This window comes from Balaenoptera ricei, chromosome 5, assembly GCF_028023285.1.
Source record: "Balaenoptera ricei isolate mBalRic1 chromosome 5, mBalRic1.hap2, whole genome shotgun sequence".
NCBI lineage: Eukaryota > Metazoa > Chordata > Mammalia > Artiodactyla > Balaenopteridae > Balaenoptera > Balaenoptera ricei.
This window is the reverse complement of record NC_082643.1, coordinates 53750374-53765066: the sequence shown is the minus strand read 5'-3', so window position 1 is coordinate 53765066 and position 14693 is coordinate 53750374. Positions and strand designations below refer to the sequence as shown.

At 36.5% G+C, this 14693-nt stretch overlaps 1 protein-coding gene across 1 annotated transcript in view; it reads right to left on the bottom strand.

Annotated features, from left to right (window-relative positions):
- Positions 1–14693, bottom strand: part of ADAMTS3 (ADAM metallopeptidase with thrombospondin type 1 motif 3) — a 282138-nt gene that overhangs the window by 54484 nt on the left and 212961 nt on the right. Inside the window, exon 5 of the mRNA XM_059924055.1 lies at positions 12424–12623. Within this exon, the coding sequence (XP_059780038.1) occupies positions 12424–12623 (200 nt within the window). The remainder of the gene's footprint in view (positions 1–12423; positions 12624–14693) is intronic.

Below are 14693 nucleotides of genomic sequence, written 5' to 3'. Positions count from 1 at the left end.
ATTTGATTTCCCCACCAATCTGTAATATGAATATGTGTTCTGTCTTTTGTGTTCCCAACTAAATGCTTGGTATACAGCATTAAAATATTTGTTAAAATACTAAACCAGTTAAAATTTTATTGGATGTGGCAATGTGGCAGACAGCGTTGTAGACGTTGTAAATATGAAGCTTAATAATGTGTAGTAACTGCACCCAAGGAGCAAACAACCTATCAGAGAACTGCTGCCAGGGAATTCACACATTTTATAATAAGGAGGGGATGATTTGTTTAAGGTTCACAGGAGTTGATAGTTGATCCTGATCTTGATAAATGAAATATTACCAGAAAAGAAAAATGGGGATCCGGGGGAGGAAGAAACAATGGGAAGAAGTTATTTTGGAGAGACGAAAGAACAAAGGCATGAAGGTGGATTTTAATTGCCAGGATATCTATTACCCATTGCCTTGGTTCTGAACACAAAAGAAATTGTGAAAAGATGAGGTTTTCCGAAGCCAACATATCTTATTTCTTCTGACGAACAATAACCGCTGTAACCGAAACAGTATAGAATACGTGTGCTGTTATTTCATCATCTATAAAGTGAAGGGATTATAATAATATGCTTTTTATGGTTCTTCCAAATGGGAAATCCCATGATTCTTGGTTTTTCTTTTATATTATAAGCTTCTTGAGGGCAGGGATCATTGTACTGATGGTTCAATAAATGTTTAGTGAATAGATTCACTTTTACACAAATTATATTCATGTGATATTTTGCCCAGTAGTCCCAAGATATGTGGATTTCAAATTCTGATGCCAATTTATTAACAACTGTGAAAATCAACACAGGATCTACTTTTTGGATTGCTTTTGGAAGCAAGTTAGGTGGGTTAAATTTTAGTCAATCTTGGAATCTTAATACTTCTCTAACCTTTCCTTTATCCTATCATAAATGGATATATTAAAAAGGAAAGCATTGCAAGAGACAAAGAAAGGATAACAATAAGATAGTGATGCCTTCAACCTTCATCACCAAAATGTGTAAAAGTGAATATGTAAAGAAAGAAAAGTGCCAATGATTCCCAGAGTCAAGACAAATGATGGTAAATACTAGTTAGGTGTTGTAGTGGCTGAGAGAAATTCTAGCTTCCAAAAGGATTAGAGTAGATGGAACATATGTCTTTTATGTCCTTTTAATTGACTTTCACTCAATAATTTGGTAAAAAACTAACCAGTTCCAGCAACAACAACAGTAAAATGGCATGATCCTCTAGCACCAGCTTGTATTTCCTTCAAATCAAACTAACATTTAGAAGAGCAGTCTTCATTTCATCACCTTTACCAAACTCTGTGCTTCATGGTCTTAACCTGCCAAGAATTTCTTTATATTCTCCAAATGTCTTAAACATAGTAAATATCCACCTACTATTGGCTCAATAACTAGTTTTTAAACAGAACTAAACAAAGAGGAGAAACCTCTCTGTGAAGTTCTATAATTGCTATCTATCTCACTTCATTTTCTTATTTTGCATTAATTTCCTTCATGCAACCTATATGTAGCCAAATTCAAGTATATACTATGCATCTTTTTGGAGCTTTGAATATTCAACTGTCTTCTCTGTCTGGAATTCTCTCTCATTCATCTTCAAAGACCTAACTTCTAACTAACATTCAAGGCCTAGTTCAAGCATACTTCTTCCTCATATCCTTCCTCATTCCTGTACTTCAAAGACATCTCTAATATTCTTCCTCCATTGCACAGAATCTATACTTGCTTTCAATCAATTAGCACTTTCTAGATTGCTTTATACATACTAATTTACAAACCTAATTTCCCCTAGTAAAGTGCATCCCCAAGGGGGAAAAGCATCTCTATCATATTAGGTTTCTGGTTTGAATAACTGGGTGCCTAAGAGAGTCATTTACCGAGAAAAGGAAGGAAAGACAGTCAAGACTCAATTTGTTTGCTCTCAACTCTGAAGGTATCTGGAAGAAAACTATGCTGAAACAAAAAAATATAATTTTTAATAAAACTTCATCAAACTGGTACACTTAAAATATATATTGTATGTCACTTATGCTTTAATGAAAGTTGATGTTTAAGAGTAATGGTTTTCAATATTTCAATATTGATTTTATTTACTATTATATCACATATTCAGTGCATATTTTCTCATGTTGTGGTTAGCAAAAATACACAAATCACTCTCTCTGACAACCTATCTCTACCCATAATTGAAGTCTCCCAAAAATATCATTTTATATTATGAACTTTAAGAGTTAAAAACACAGTAAATGAAACAAGGGAAAAATCAAATAAGGGGTTCTTTTAATGCATTTAATTTTATCTTTAATTTCATTCTGAAATAATTTCAGACTTACAAAAAAGGGTGAAAATAGAGAACAAAGAATTTCCACATACCCTTCACCCAGGTTCTTCAAATGCTAACGTTTATCAAAATCACAGTATACAGTACAAATCTAGAAAATTAATATTAATATGATACAATTAACTAATCTAACGACCCACTTAAAATTTTCTCAATAGTCCCACTAATATCCTTTATTTGGTCCATGATCCAATCTATGACATTCGGTTGCCATATCTTCTTAGTCTTCCTGAATCTGGGACAGTTCCTCAGTTTTTCTTTCATGGTCCTGAGAGTTTTGAAGAGTACTGGTCAGTTATTTTGTAGAATGCCCCTCAATTTGAGTTATTCTGATGGCTCCTCATGATTAAATTCAGTTATGAGCTATAATAGCACAGAAGTGATATTGTGCCCTCTAGAGCACAGGATGTTAATGTGACTCATTAGGGGTAAGATTAACTTTGACCCTGTGGTTAAGATGCTGTCTGCCAGGTTTCACAAATGTAAAGTTACTCCTTTTCCCTTTGTGATTAATAAGTCCTTTGTGAGGAGATACTTTGAGACTATGTATATATCCGATTTCTCATTATATTTTCATCCACTAATTTTGTCATTCGTTGATGGTACTTTCCTGCAAAAATTATTACTGTAATGTTTGGCAATTAGCAATTTTTAAAATTTCTATCATTTCTGCTACATTTATTAGCTGGAATTCTACTATAGGGAAGAAATGTCCCCCATTTACTTAGTCAATTATTATATTATATTATATTAGGCAATAATTTACATAGTCATTTATTTACATCAGTATTAACTCACAAGAATTTCTTGTGTGTATATGCCCAGCAGTGGGATTGCTGGCTCATATGGTAGTTCTATTTTTAGTTTTTTAAGGAACCCCCATACTGTTCCCCATAGTAGCTGTATCAATTTACATCCCCACCAACAGTGCAAGAGGGTTCCCTTTTCTCCACACCCTCTCCGCATTTACTGTTTGCAGATTTTGTGATGATGGCCATTCTGACTGGTGTTAAGGTGATACCTCCTTATAGTTTTGATTTGCATTTCTCTAATAATGAGTGATGTTGAGCATTTTTTCTTGTGTCTGTTGGCCATCTGTATGTCTTCTTTAGAGAAATGTCTATTTAGGGCTTCTGCCCATTTTTGGATTGGGTTGTTTGTTTTTTTGATATTGAGCTACATGAGCTGTTTGTATACTTTGGAGATTAATCCTTTGTCCATTGCTTCATTTGCAAATATTTTCTCCCATTATGAGGGCTGTCTTTTCATCTTCTTTATGGTTTCCTTTGCTGTGCAAAAGCTTTTAAGTTTAATTAGGTTCCATTTGTTTATTTTTGTTTTTATTCTCATTACTCTAGGAGGTGTGTCAAAAAAGATCTTGCTGTGATTTATGTCAAAGAGTGTTCTGCCTATGTTTTCCTCTAAGAATTTTATAGTGTCTGGCCTTACATTTAGAGAAAACCATAATTCAAAAAGACACATGCACCCAATGTTCATTGCAGCACTGTTTACAATAGCCAGGACATGGAAACAACCTAAATGTCCATCAACAGAGGAATGGATAAAAGAAGATGTGGTACATATATACAATGGAATATTACTCAGCCATAAAAAGTAATGAAATTGGGTCATTTGTAGAGACGTGGATGGACCTAGAGTCTGTCATACAGAGTGAAGTAAGTCAGAAAGAGAAAAAGAAATATCGTATATTAATGCATATATGTGGAATCTGAAAAAATTGGTATAGACGATCTTATTTACAAAGCAGAAAGAGAGACACGAACATAGAGAACAAATGTATGGATACCAAGGGGGAAAGGGGTGGTGGTGGGATGAATTGGGAGATTGGGATTGACATATATACACTACTGATACTATGTGTAAAATAGATAACTAATGATAACCTACTGTATAGCACAGGGAATTCTACTCAATGCTCTGTGGTGACCTAAATGGGAAAGAAATCCAAAAATGAGGGGATATATGTATACATATAGCTGATTCACTTTGCTGTACAATAGGAACTAATGCAACATTGTAAAGTAACTATACCACAATAAAAATTTAAAATATAGAGACTCTTTTGTTGTATGTATTATAATTCATTATTATCATTTTTTTTTTTTTTTTGCTCATATTATCTCAGATTTGGCAATTGGAAGCTACTTTAGTTTGGGTCTACAACAGGGTTCTTAACCTAGATGAGTTTCAGGTGGGCTTTGTTTTTCTTAAATGCTAAGTGCTATTTTCCCCTTAAGTACGATTTTCATGGTTTGCCTCAAATTCATAAATAAATCCAAGACTCTAAAAAAATTCAAAACCATTGTTCTTAGCTACTAATACATACATTATGACTGCTGTATTATTTTGATTAGTTGGAGTTTTGAGGTTTGAGGTGATGATTATGGACCAGGTCAGAAAATTAAGAAAAGAGTAAAAGTCAGCAGTATTTTCTTCATTCCTGCAAGTCACTATGATGTTACACAGTAGTTACCATTATAGCCTACTTTTTTGAGTGGCCCATCTGAAGCATTAATGAGTATATATGTCTTCAATTCTCATCACAAAGTGTCCTTCGAATATATTTTTGAAAACTGTGTACTAATGACTATTAACATAAATGTTGAAGTGACGTGGAATTAAAATGGGAGCCAGAGACAAAACCAGTCTGGCCCTGCAACTAGGTACTTGACACTAGGTAAGTAACCTAACAATTATCCTCAATCTCCATGATCTTCAAAAAGGAAATGTTAGAGAGGATCACCTCTATTGTTTCCTCCTGAATTCTAAAGTGTGATTCTATGCTAGGACATATCAATGGTAACTTTTACCTAAAGGACCTCTGGCAGAGAGAACAAATGGCTGAAAAGACAAACACATTAGAAAACAGACTTTTATTATAGTAAATCACACTAAACTGATTTCTTAGAAGGAGCTTCATGAATCTTGCTTGAGTTATAGGACATTAGACTTCAGCGATGAAAAATTTATATGATAGAATTAGTCTTTGAAATTCTACTTTCTTTTGTTCTTGATCATTAAATAGCCTTCCACCTCGCCTTTTATGATTGTAAGTCAAGACCATTTTAAAACTTCTTAGGGCATTTCCTCCTTTTACCTTCAGAATATTGCCAGGAACCATTCTTTTCCATCATATACTAAGAAAGAAGACATGGTACCTATTCCTTTCATTTCACTGGTTTTCCTCTCAGCAAGGTTTATGTTTTCCCCTGCAGCAGTTAAGACATATCCCATAGAAAAGAAATAGTATAAGGGCATAAAGCCCTTGAGTTAGTAATTAACAAGTCAAAAGACTTTAAAAAGAAAACTATATTCAGCTTGAGAAAAAGTTCTTACCAGCCTAGAATACTCAGAGTTCAGTAAGCTGAGCTTCACGGTAGCTCAGATAACAAATTTCTGCCAACAGTATTTGGCTATCAAGATAAAAAGAAAAACAAAATTTGGGGGAAATTTCCAGGATAGTCTAATTACTTACATTTTTCATTCTAAGGAATTTCATTTCTATTTCTTTATTGTCAAAGATTTCCCCCCCATTCTCTCCTCTCAGTTCTTGTCGTTTATTGTCCTACTGTGATTTTTAACTAGGGGTCTTCATCAAAATTACCCATTATGCTTGAAAAACAATTACTCTTAAGTCTGTATCCCAAACACTCCTGATTTGGTAGCTTTTTCTTGATTCTGCAGCTTTTTTCTTACAGTTCATGATTCATCAGACCGGACAACTGTTTCTCCAGTTTTTTGCCTGGTTCTCTTCCTCACAGAATGCCTATATCTCTGCCTACATGATATGTCAGAGATGCTTTCCCTAACTTCCTATTCAAAATAGTCCCTCCTTCTCTCTCCTCAACAATATCCCTTTACTCTTATCTATATTTCTTCTTGGCAGTTATTACTACCAAATATTACACATTTATTTCTTCTTTTGACTATTACTTGTCTCCTAGTCCAAGCACCAAGAGGGCAGAGAATTTCTATTGTGTTCATGGGGATATTTATACCCTACGTCTAAGGTAGGCCTTGCCCATAGTAGGCAATGGATCAACATTTGTAGAAGGAGATATGCTCCACAGCTGAGAACCACTTTCCCAGCAAGTCAGCAATGTTACAAAATAGTAAAACGAAAATCTCTCAGTATAACAAGATATGACACGAGTTCCTAAAAAAGACTTACTATATATCACATATCTTTTATTTGAAATATAAAATGCTTCTCAAGAGTCTAAGAATGGGCGTTAGTCATGCTCTTTTAAAATATATTCATATCTGTTTACTTTTTCTTTATAGATGAGTCTGGGAGAAATTTCGAGATCTACAAAAAGGAAGAGTTAAAAATAAAAGGAGATGCAAGGCAACGGACAATTCTCGCCTTCACTGATTCATTCACAAAGGAGCTGCGGGATGGGTGGAGGGCATCTCTCCGCTCTTAAGGAGTCACATCAAAATCATCTGGGGCCTGTTCAGACTTGTTCACTTGACCCTTGAGCCCCCAGAGAAAAGTGCTAATTTAGTGAGCTGTCTTTCCAGTGTCCAAATCCCCAGATTCGCACAACAAATCACCTATGGAACTTTACCACATTCATACGCGCAGTCACCACTATCACTAGGCAATATGGCCCTAAAACAAAACATATTTGTGTCAAAGAGGTGGCAAGTAGTATGGCTGATCTAAAACAGCAGATAAACCAAAGCTATTTAATATTACTCGTGGCATATAATATATTGTGTTTTAAGTGCTTTCCTTGGTTACGCTTAAACTATGATTAATCTGAGTTAAAATTAAATATAACGAATTTTCTAAACAAGTTTCACCTCCCAATAACCCTACCTCCTCCTCCTTCTACCTTGTTAAAGCAGAGGCAATCATTTATTCTCTCACAGTTTCCATGGGTCAGGAATTTGGAAGCAAAACTTGGCTGGGTGATTCTAGCTTGGTTTTTCTCATGAAGTCAAAGTCAGATATCAGCTGGGGCTGTTCAACTGAAGGCTTGACTGGGGTCAAAAGATATAAGGATTCCACTTTTGTTTTTCATTTTATTATCTTTTAAAGCCACTTTACTGAGGTATGATTGACATGTAAAAACTGTACATATTTAATGTATATAACTCAATGAGTTTGGGAATAAATACACACCCACGAAACGAACATCACCATCAAGACCGTAGACATATCCATCACCTCCCAAAGTTTCCTCCTGCTCCTTTATTATTAATTAATTTTTTTGTGGTAAGAACACCTAACATAGTATCTACCCTCCTAGAAAATTATAAGTATACAATACAGTATTGTAAGCTATAGGCACTATGCTACATAGTAGATCTCCAGAACTTGTTTTGTGTAATTGAAACTTTGTACTCTGTGACCATCTCCTCCTCATTTTCCTACTCCCTCTGCTCCCTGGCAATTATCATTCTAGTCTCTGCTTCTATAAGTTTGAATATTTTAGATTCCACATATAACTGAGATTATGCAGTATTTGTCTTTTTGTGTCTGGCTTATTTCATTTAGCATAATGGCCTCCAATTCCATCCATGTTGTTGACAGTAGCAGGATTTTCTTCTCTTTAAGGCGGAATAATATTCCATTTTGTGTATAAACCTCATTTTCTTTATTCATTCATCCATGGATTGACAATTAGGTTGTTTTCATATCTTGGATTTCACCTTTAAGGTGGCTTACCTGTACAGATGGCAAAGTGATGCTGGCTATTGGCCAGAGGTATCAGTTTTTCTTCACATGAGCCTCTCCACAGAGATGCTTGAGTGTTCTCACAGCATGGCAGCTGCTTCCCCCCAAGACCTATTTCCGCCCTAAACACTGGGGTAGAGTTTTTTTCTTCTACCCTTCCCCTAGACGCAACGGGTCTTTGTCTATTCCCTGGACACAACAGGCTTTGTTGCACCTCCTCCAGCAGTGTAAGACTCTTACTTTTTGGAGAAAATGGTCCCAGGAAGGGAGCAAGGCTTTGTGCCTGCCCCCCTCTCCAGGTTATTCTTGACAATGAAACCAGCTCAGTGAGGTCTGCATCCCTTTCTCTCCAGATTCTGATCCAGGCTCATCAGTGGCAAAAGGGAACAGGGTTCATGAGATTGGGGGCTGAGATGGGGCTCCATCCCAGGCTCCATACATCACCCTGAGCAAATCCCTTGGTGTTTTCTGCTCTGAGAGTCTGGGAAAATCAGGGGCATCAAATGGGGGTGGGAGGCTGTGCTCCTTGTTTAGATCTCCCACAACAGTTGAGAAAATGTCAACTGGCCATCTGCTAAGCACCTTCTCAGTTCTAGACATGCTATGTTCACACTCTCCTTTCTTCTTTTGAACTCTCCTGTGAGCACAGGACTGCTATCCCCATCTCACTGGTGAGGAAACCGAGGCATTGAGATGTTGCTACTTGTACCTACAAGGCCTCTCACCTTGCGCAGGCTTAGACCCAAGATTGTCTTGCCTTTCCTCTATAGTCTGCCGCCTCCTACACATTTACAGGTGTTTAAAATAAAGGATGCAGCTCAGGAACAGCCAAATGGAAGAGATGCATAAGGCAAGGTCTTGGGGGAGGGGTACGGAGCTTCCATGCTCTTTCCAGGCTTTCACCCTCCCAGCACTGTGATGTGTTCACCAACACAGAAGCTCCACCCTGTCTTCTTCTGATGGTTACCATCGCCACATTATCATTATCTGAGACTCTTTTACAAACTTCAAATAATTTTAAAAATTTACCTCAATTTTATTGACATTTTAAAGCCTCTGTTTCCTCTAGAAAAAAAAGGTAATAATAATTCCCATCTTGCAATATACTTGAAAAAAATATAGACACCCAATAAATGCTAATTTACTTCCTAAACACTGCTTTCATTATATTGTTAGGCTGATTAAAGCCTTCATTTGTCATTTATATCCTCTTATTTCAAGTCCAAAGTTTCTGCCTCTCAAGATTGTTCACAATCTACTTCTATGTTATTTACACTCATTTGTTCATTTATCCATTCTTTCACTAAACATATGTTTAACATTTAATAATTTAAGAACGCTTTTCAAGATAAGAAAGTATGAAATAAAATACGAGCATCCCTTTGAAAAGGAGTTCAGTTTAAATTAAAGAGACAACCATGAAGCAAATCACTGGGACCTCAAAGTACTCCCTTGGTTCAGGAACTATGTGGCAAATATCACCTGGGTTTTGATATGGAGACTATAGCTGACTAACCAGCTAAACTAAAAGAAGAGCGTATTTGCTGACTAGTTAACTAAGGTAAAGGTACCAAAGGAGACTAATGGAAACTGTGCTTTTCCTCTACCATGGGGACACGTTTCTCCCCATATCAATGCAAGGAAATGCACTTTTTGTTGTCAATTTTCATCTACAGTTTCTGTCTGAACCTATGTGGCATGTAAAGAAAGCCTCTGTGTTTGTGTAGGGCTTGAGTTTGGTGAGCCGTTATTTTAGATAACCATGGGAAGTCATAAAATGGCTAGCATAGGAGTTAATAATTACTCCAACATCGTTAGGGAAAAGACCCAATTTTCTTGGCTTCAAATTTCCATGAGGTAGTTTCATTAGAATATCATTATTGGTCTTCTTCATGCCTCCAACTCTTATTTAATTGATCAATTTGAGATAGGGCATGCTCATCTCAGTGTTGTAGATCTAACAGTCTACAATAGGGCAATGGCGGGGGGGGGGGGCGGGGAGGAAAGAAAGAGATTCAGTCTTCTATCTGTCATGCTTAAAGCTCTCTACCTGTCCTATAAAGGAAACCTGAAATTATCCAGTCAGATAGAGACGGGGGGGTTGTGAGTAAGACTATCTAATTTAGAACAAGGTTTCTAAACCTTAGCACTGTTGACGTTTTAGACTGGATAATTCATGTTCCTTTATTGTGTCGGGCTGCCCTTGTGTCGTACATGGTTTAGCAGCATCCCTGGCGTCTCCTACCAGTGGCAGGAGCATCCCTTCCCAGTTATGACAACCAAAAGTGTCTCCAAACATTGTCTAATATCCCTGATGGAAGGGGCTGGGACAAAGTGCTCTCCGCTGAGAATCACTGATTTAGAATAAGAAAAATCTTTGTGGCTATAAATTTAAGTCATGTGCAATTCAGCTCTTATAAATAATAAAACTATTTATTCTCCATCTGTCTGTTCACCATGTCTACCTTTCAGTTGGCTCTAAACTTGGGAAGGGAAGGGGGGACTGTTATTATTATCTCCTCAAGGCCTCTACCTACATTAATTACTTCAGATGCAATGAACTTATTAAGTTTGAAAAATTATTTTCGCTTTTCCAGTTCCATTCTCTGATGCTCAATTAGCTTTAGAATAATTTCTAGTATTTGAGCCAGAGACTCAGCCTATTACTTAACCTATTTAATGGTATTAAAAACAAAAGTCCTTTTTCGATGGTTATAAAACCAAAACCTCAGCACTTTGGTTATTCCTTGACACCTAAGCTTACTGTCTGGTGAATATGCTATATTCATTTCTACTTTCTTGTCAATGGAGTCTACCTAGAAAACCTTTACAATTCCATGTGCCCTTTAAAAAACTAAAGAAAACAAATGAAAAAAACCCCGAAAACAAAGCCCTAAAGACCCAATTTAACCTCCAGCTTCCTGATGAATTAGAGAATTAGTGAACATCTTGTACAGTCTTTCAATTTAATGAATACAGAAACTAAATCCCAGGAAGGGACATGACTATCTAAGGTCACGAAGTCAACCAGGAACAGAGCTAGAGGTAACGCCTCTGCCTCCTGTAAGTCCCAATTTAATACTCTAAACACTTCACAACTCGATGACTGTTGCTCCCTCTAAAGTCTTGAAGAATTTATAATGCAGTGCCTCCCGATATATCTTAACAATAGCATGCCTTTTATCGCTCAACCTTTGCATTTTTTTGCACCTTTTTTTATCCTTGACTAAATTATAAGTACTGTGAGGCCAAGGACCATATTGAGTCTCTGCTGCATTACTCCAAGAGCCTCCTGTAGGTCTGAGCACCCCTTAGGGTCTAGATCTATCCTGACTGACTGCCTCTCTAGTGGTAGGAGAAAGCAGCCCAGGGGCACAATGCATAATGCAAGTAAAAACAGCATCTCTACAGGAATTTGTTTTCTGCGTGATAATCAGTCTTCATAATGGGAATTAGTGCCAATGAACAAATAAAAATGTGTCTGAGTTTCTATACTCATTTTCCATTTCACAGAGACATGGTATATGTAGAATTTTACACATTGGCAACTCAATGAACAAAATATATTTTTAATATATTGGCTTCAGTATTAGGATGAATAAACTCATGATAAATAAAACTAATAATTTTTCTTCTCCAGTATAATTGTTGGAAATCTAACTGTAAGCATGGAAAAAAAGAAGGCAAAATACCCAAAGAATTACATTAAAAGTCAAAAGCTGAAAGAGAGAATAGGCTTAGGTACTAAATTTGCCAGATCAATATAATATGTATTTTACAATTTTAGAAAATAAAACATATAAAATAGAGTATACTACAATCTCAATTATCTTTTAGAAGTAGATGATTTATATATTATTTCTCCTCAACTGCTCTCTGCCAGTTCACAAGGAAAAAAAGAACACCAGTTTGAGGATACTGACTAAATTTCTTCTGGACAAGAGTAAGGCTAATAAAGAAGACGTAAAGAACAAATTTAAAAAGAGTCCTTTATAACTTCCAGGGCAGCACTGTGTCAAGAGCTGACTGTGCTTTGTACATATATTACCTTCAATTGTAATGTTGAAAAACATTACTCTATTCAAAAGCTCTAACAACAAGCATCCACACAGAGTTAGCAGGCCTAAATAATTCCTCATCACCCTGGGATGCAAAATGATGCTGGAAAGAACTATCTTGTATGTTAAATATGTAGATCAATATTTGAATTGAATGCAGTTACGGACACATTTTGGATGTGAGGCGCAGTCATGGGAGACCTCACAGAGGTTTCCAAAAGACTCTAGCAAAACAGGGGAAGTGAATTAAAAGATCAAAAAAACCTCAAAAAGGAGTCACTACTCACAATGTTCATCAGGGTGAGGAGGTAGTTTTGGACGTGCTCTTTGCCATGGAAACGGACCACAGAGTCATCCACTCCCAGCAGCACCTCGATGTTGTAATCGTTTTCTCCCGCGTGTCTGCGTCGTCTCATGGCTTCATTCAGCTGCTGGTCAATGCTGCTGTAAACAGTACCTAGATCATCAAGGCCTTCCAGATCCGATTCTATTAAGAAACAAAAGGAACCCAGGCATTTCAGTTTCCCCAATGGGCCTTCTAGTAACTTCTTACAAAAAAAGATCTTCTTGGGGGCCTATGATTATCATCCATAGTCACCAGGATGTAGCTTTTCAGTTTATTCCTTAAATAATGTGCACATGCATGTGTTCAGATAGACCTCCTATAAATTCAACACAGAACAGCAACACGGAGGGCAAAATAATATTACTGCATAGAAAGCAGTGCCACCAGCCAGACCGACTGTTCCAGGAGGAACAGAGTATTTAGTCTTCCTCCAGCTGTATCCTCAGGGCAGAGCCAAAGTGTGCAGAACATACGCGGGCTAAGTAGCTATTAAATAAACGGAGACTATAAATTTAAAGTTCACAGATTGATAAGTTTACAGTGGTTAAGTTACTTTAATTATGGAGTGTGGAATTTTTATCACATAAATCTAAATTGCTTCTTTTTCAAGTAGCCTTAACTTAAAAATCAAATTATAGCATGGCAACACAACAAATAGCATTTAGTGGTATGATTATCAGTGACCATATATTACTTTATTTCTTATGAGTGTGGTTTTCTAGTGAATGCCGCTAGGCAGACAGTATAGGTCTTCCACATTTGTACTGGCCATCTTCTGGATAGCAGGCCATTTCAATAGCTGTATATCTGAATCCGTGAGATACCAAAGTAAAAAATCAGTCAGAAAATTACCTATAACAGAAGAATATAAAAGTATAAGCTATTTTATGCTGTGGAAGGAATTTAATTATTTTTACTTTCCAAGCGGATATACATATACATAGATACAGAGAGATATACAGATATCTATGTACATACATATCTCTAGATCATCTATCTATCTATCTATCTATCTATCTATCTATCTATCTACCTGCTTGCTATCTATCTATCTACCTGCTATCTATCTATCTATCTATCTATCTATCTATCTATCTATCTATCTATCTACCTGCTTGCTATCTATCTATCTACCTGCTATCTATCTATCTATCTATCTGCTATTTATCTATCTACCTATCTATCTACCTATCTGTCTATCTATCTACCTGGAGAGAAAGAGAGTGAGAGGCATTCTCAGGTTCTAGTTATCTAGATTTTCTAATTACCTAGATTCAGATTACCATAGTTTTCGTGAAGAAAATGCTTTGGTGAATTAAAAAATAAAATATGTTATTTGAATACTAAAATAAAAGATATTAATCAAAACTGCCAGTACAGAACTGAAAGAATATGCATTCCCATTTCAAATATATGAAACCTGGAAAGGATTTTATTTTACATACTGTCTTGATGACTAAAACAATCACATATCTAAAAACAAGTTTGACAGAACCAATTTTGACTCATGCTTTATATGGAGGCTTATTTAATGTTGTACTGAGGCCTGTAAGCCATTTGAAGCAGTGTCTGGCATTAATGAATAGGCATTTTCCTCTCCATCTTTGTGGTGTTAGTAAAGTTGCAGGGGAAAAAGCAGTGTCTCTTGGTCAAGAAGATTGATGACCAAGCCCTAGCCACATAGGACTAGAAGTAACAGAAGTACAGATCTCACTCATACCCTTTCCACTTTTAAAAAATATAGAGAAACACCAGCACCCTCCCCTACAAGTATGGGCACAGCCTCTGAATATGACTACTCAGGTTTGAAAGCTATACTGTAATTTACTTTGAGCCAAGCCCAAATGCTAGATCATTAACTGGGATTTTTCTGCTCATCAGGGAATCACATTGGCTCTACAATACGTAAATAACTCTCACCACCATCCACATCAAACAGAAAGCTTTCCTCAAAAGTTGTTTTTAAGAGCTGTAAACCCACACTGAGGGCAAGAGACTACACCTGCAAACAGCTTTACTATTCAACCTCAGTCCCTTCACACACTTGAGAATGTGAAAGGTTGTGATAGCTAGCGTACAAATAGGAAATTCATACATGAGCTCCCAGTTCTAAAAATGGCTCTTTTTGGCAGAACTGTCAGTGGCAGTATCCAATGGAAATATACTAGAAATGTCATCATGTCATTAAGTCTGATGCATGAATGAAGAAGG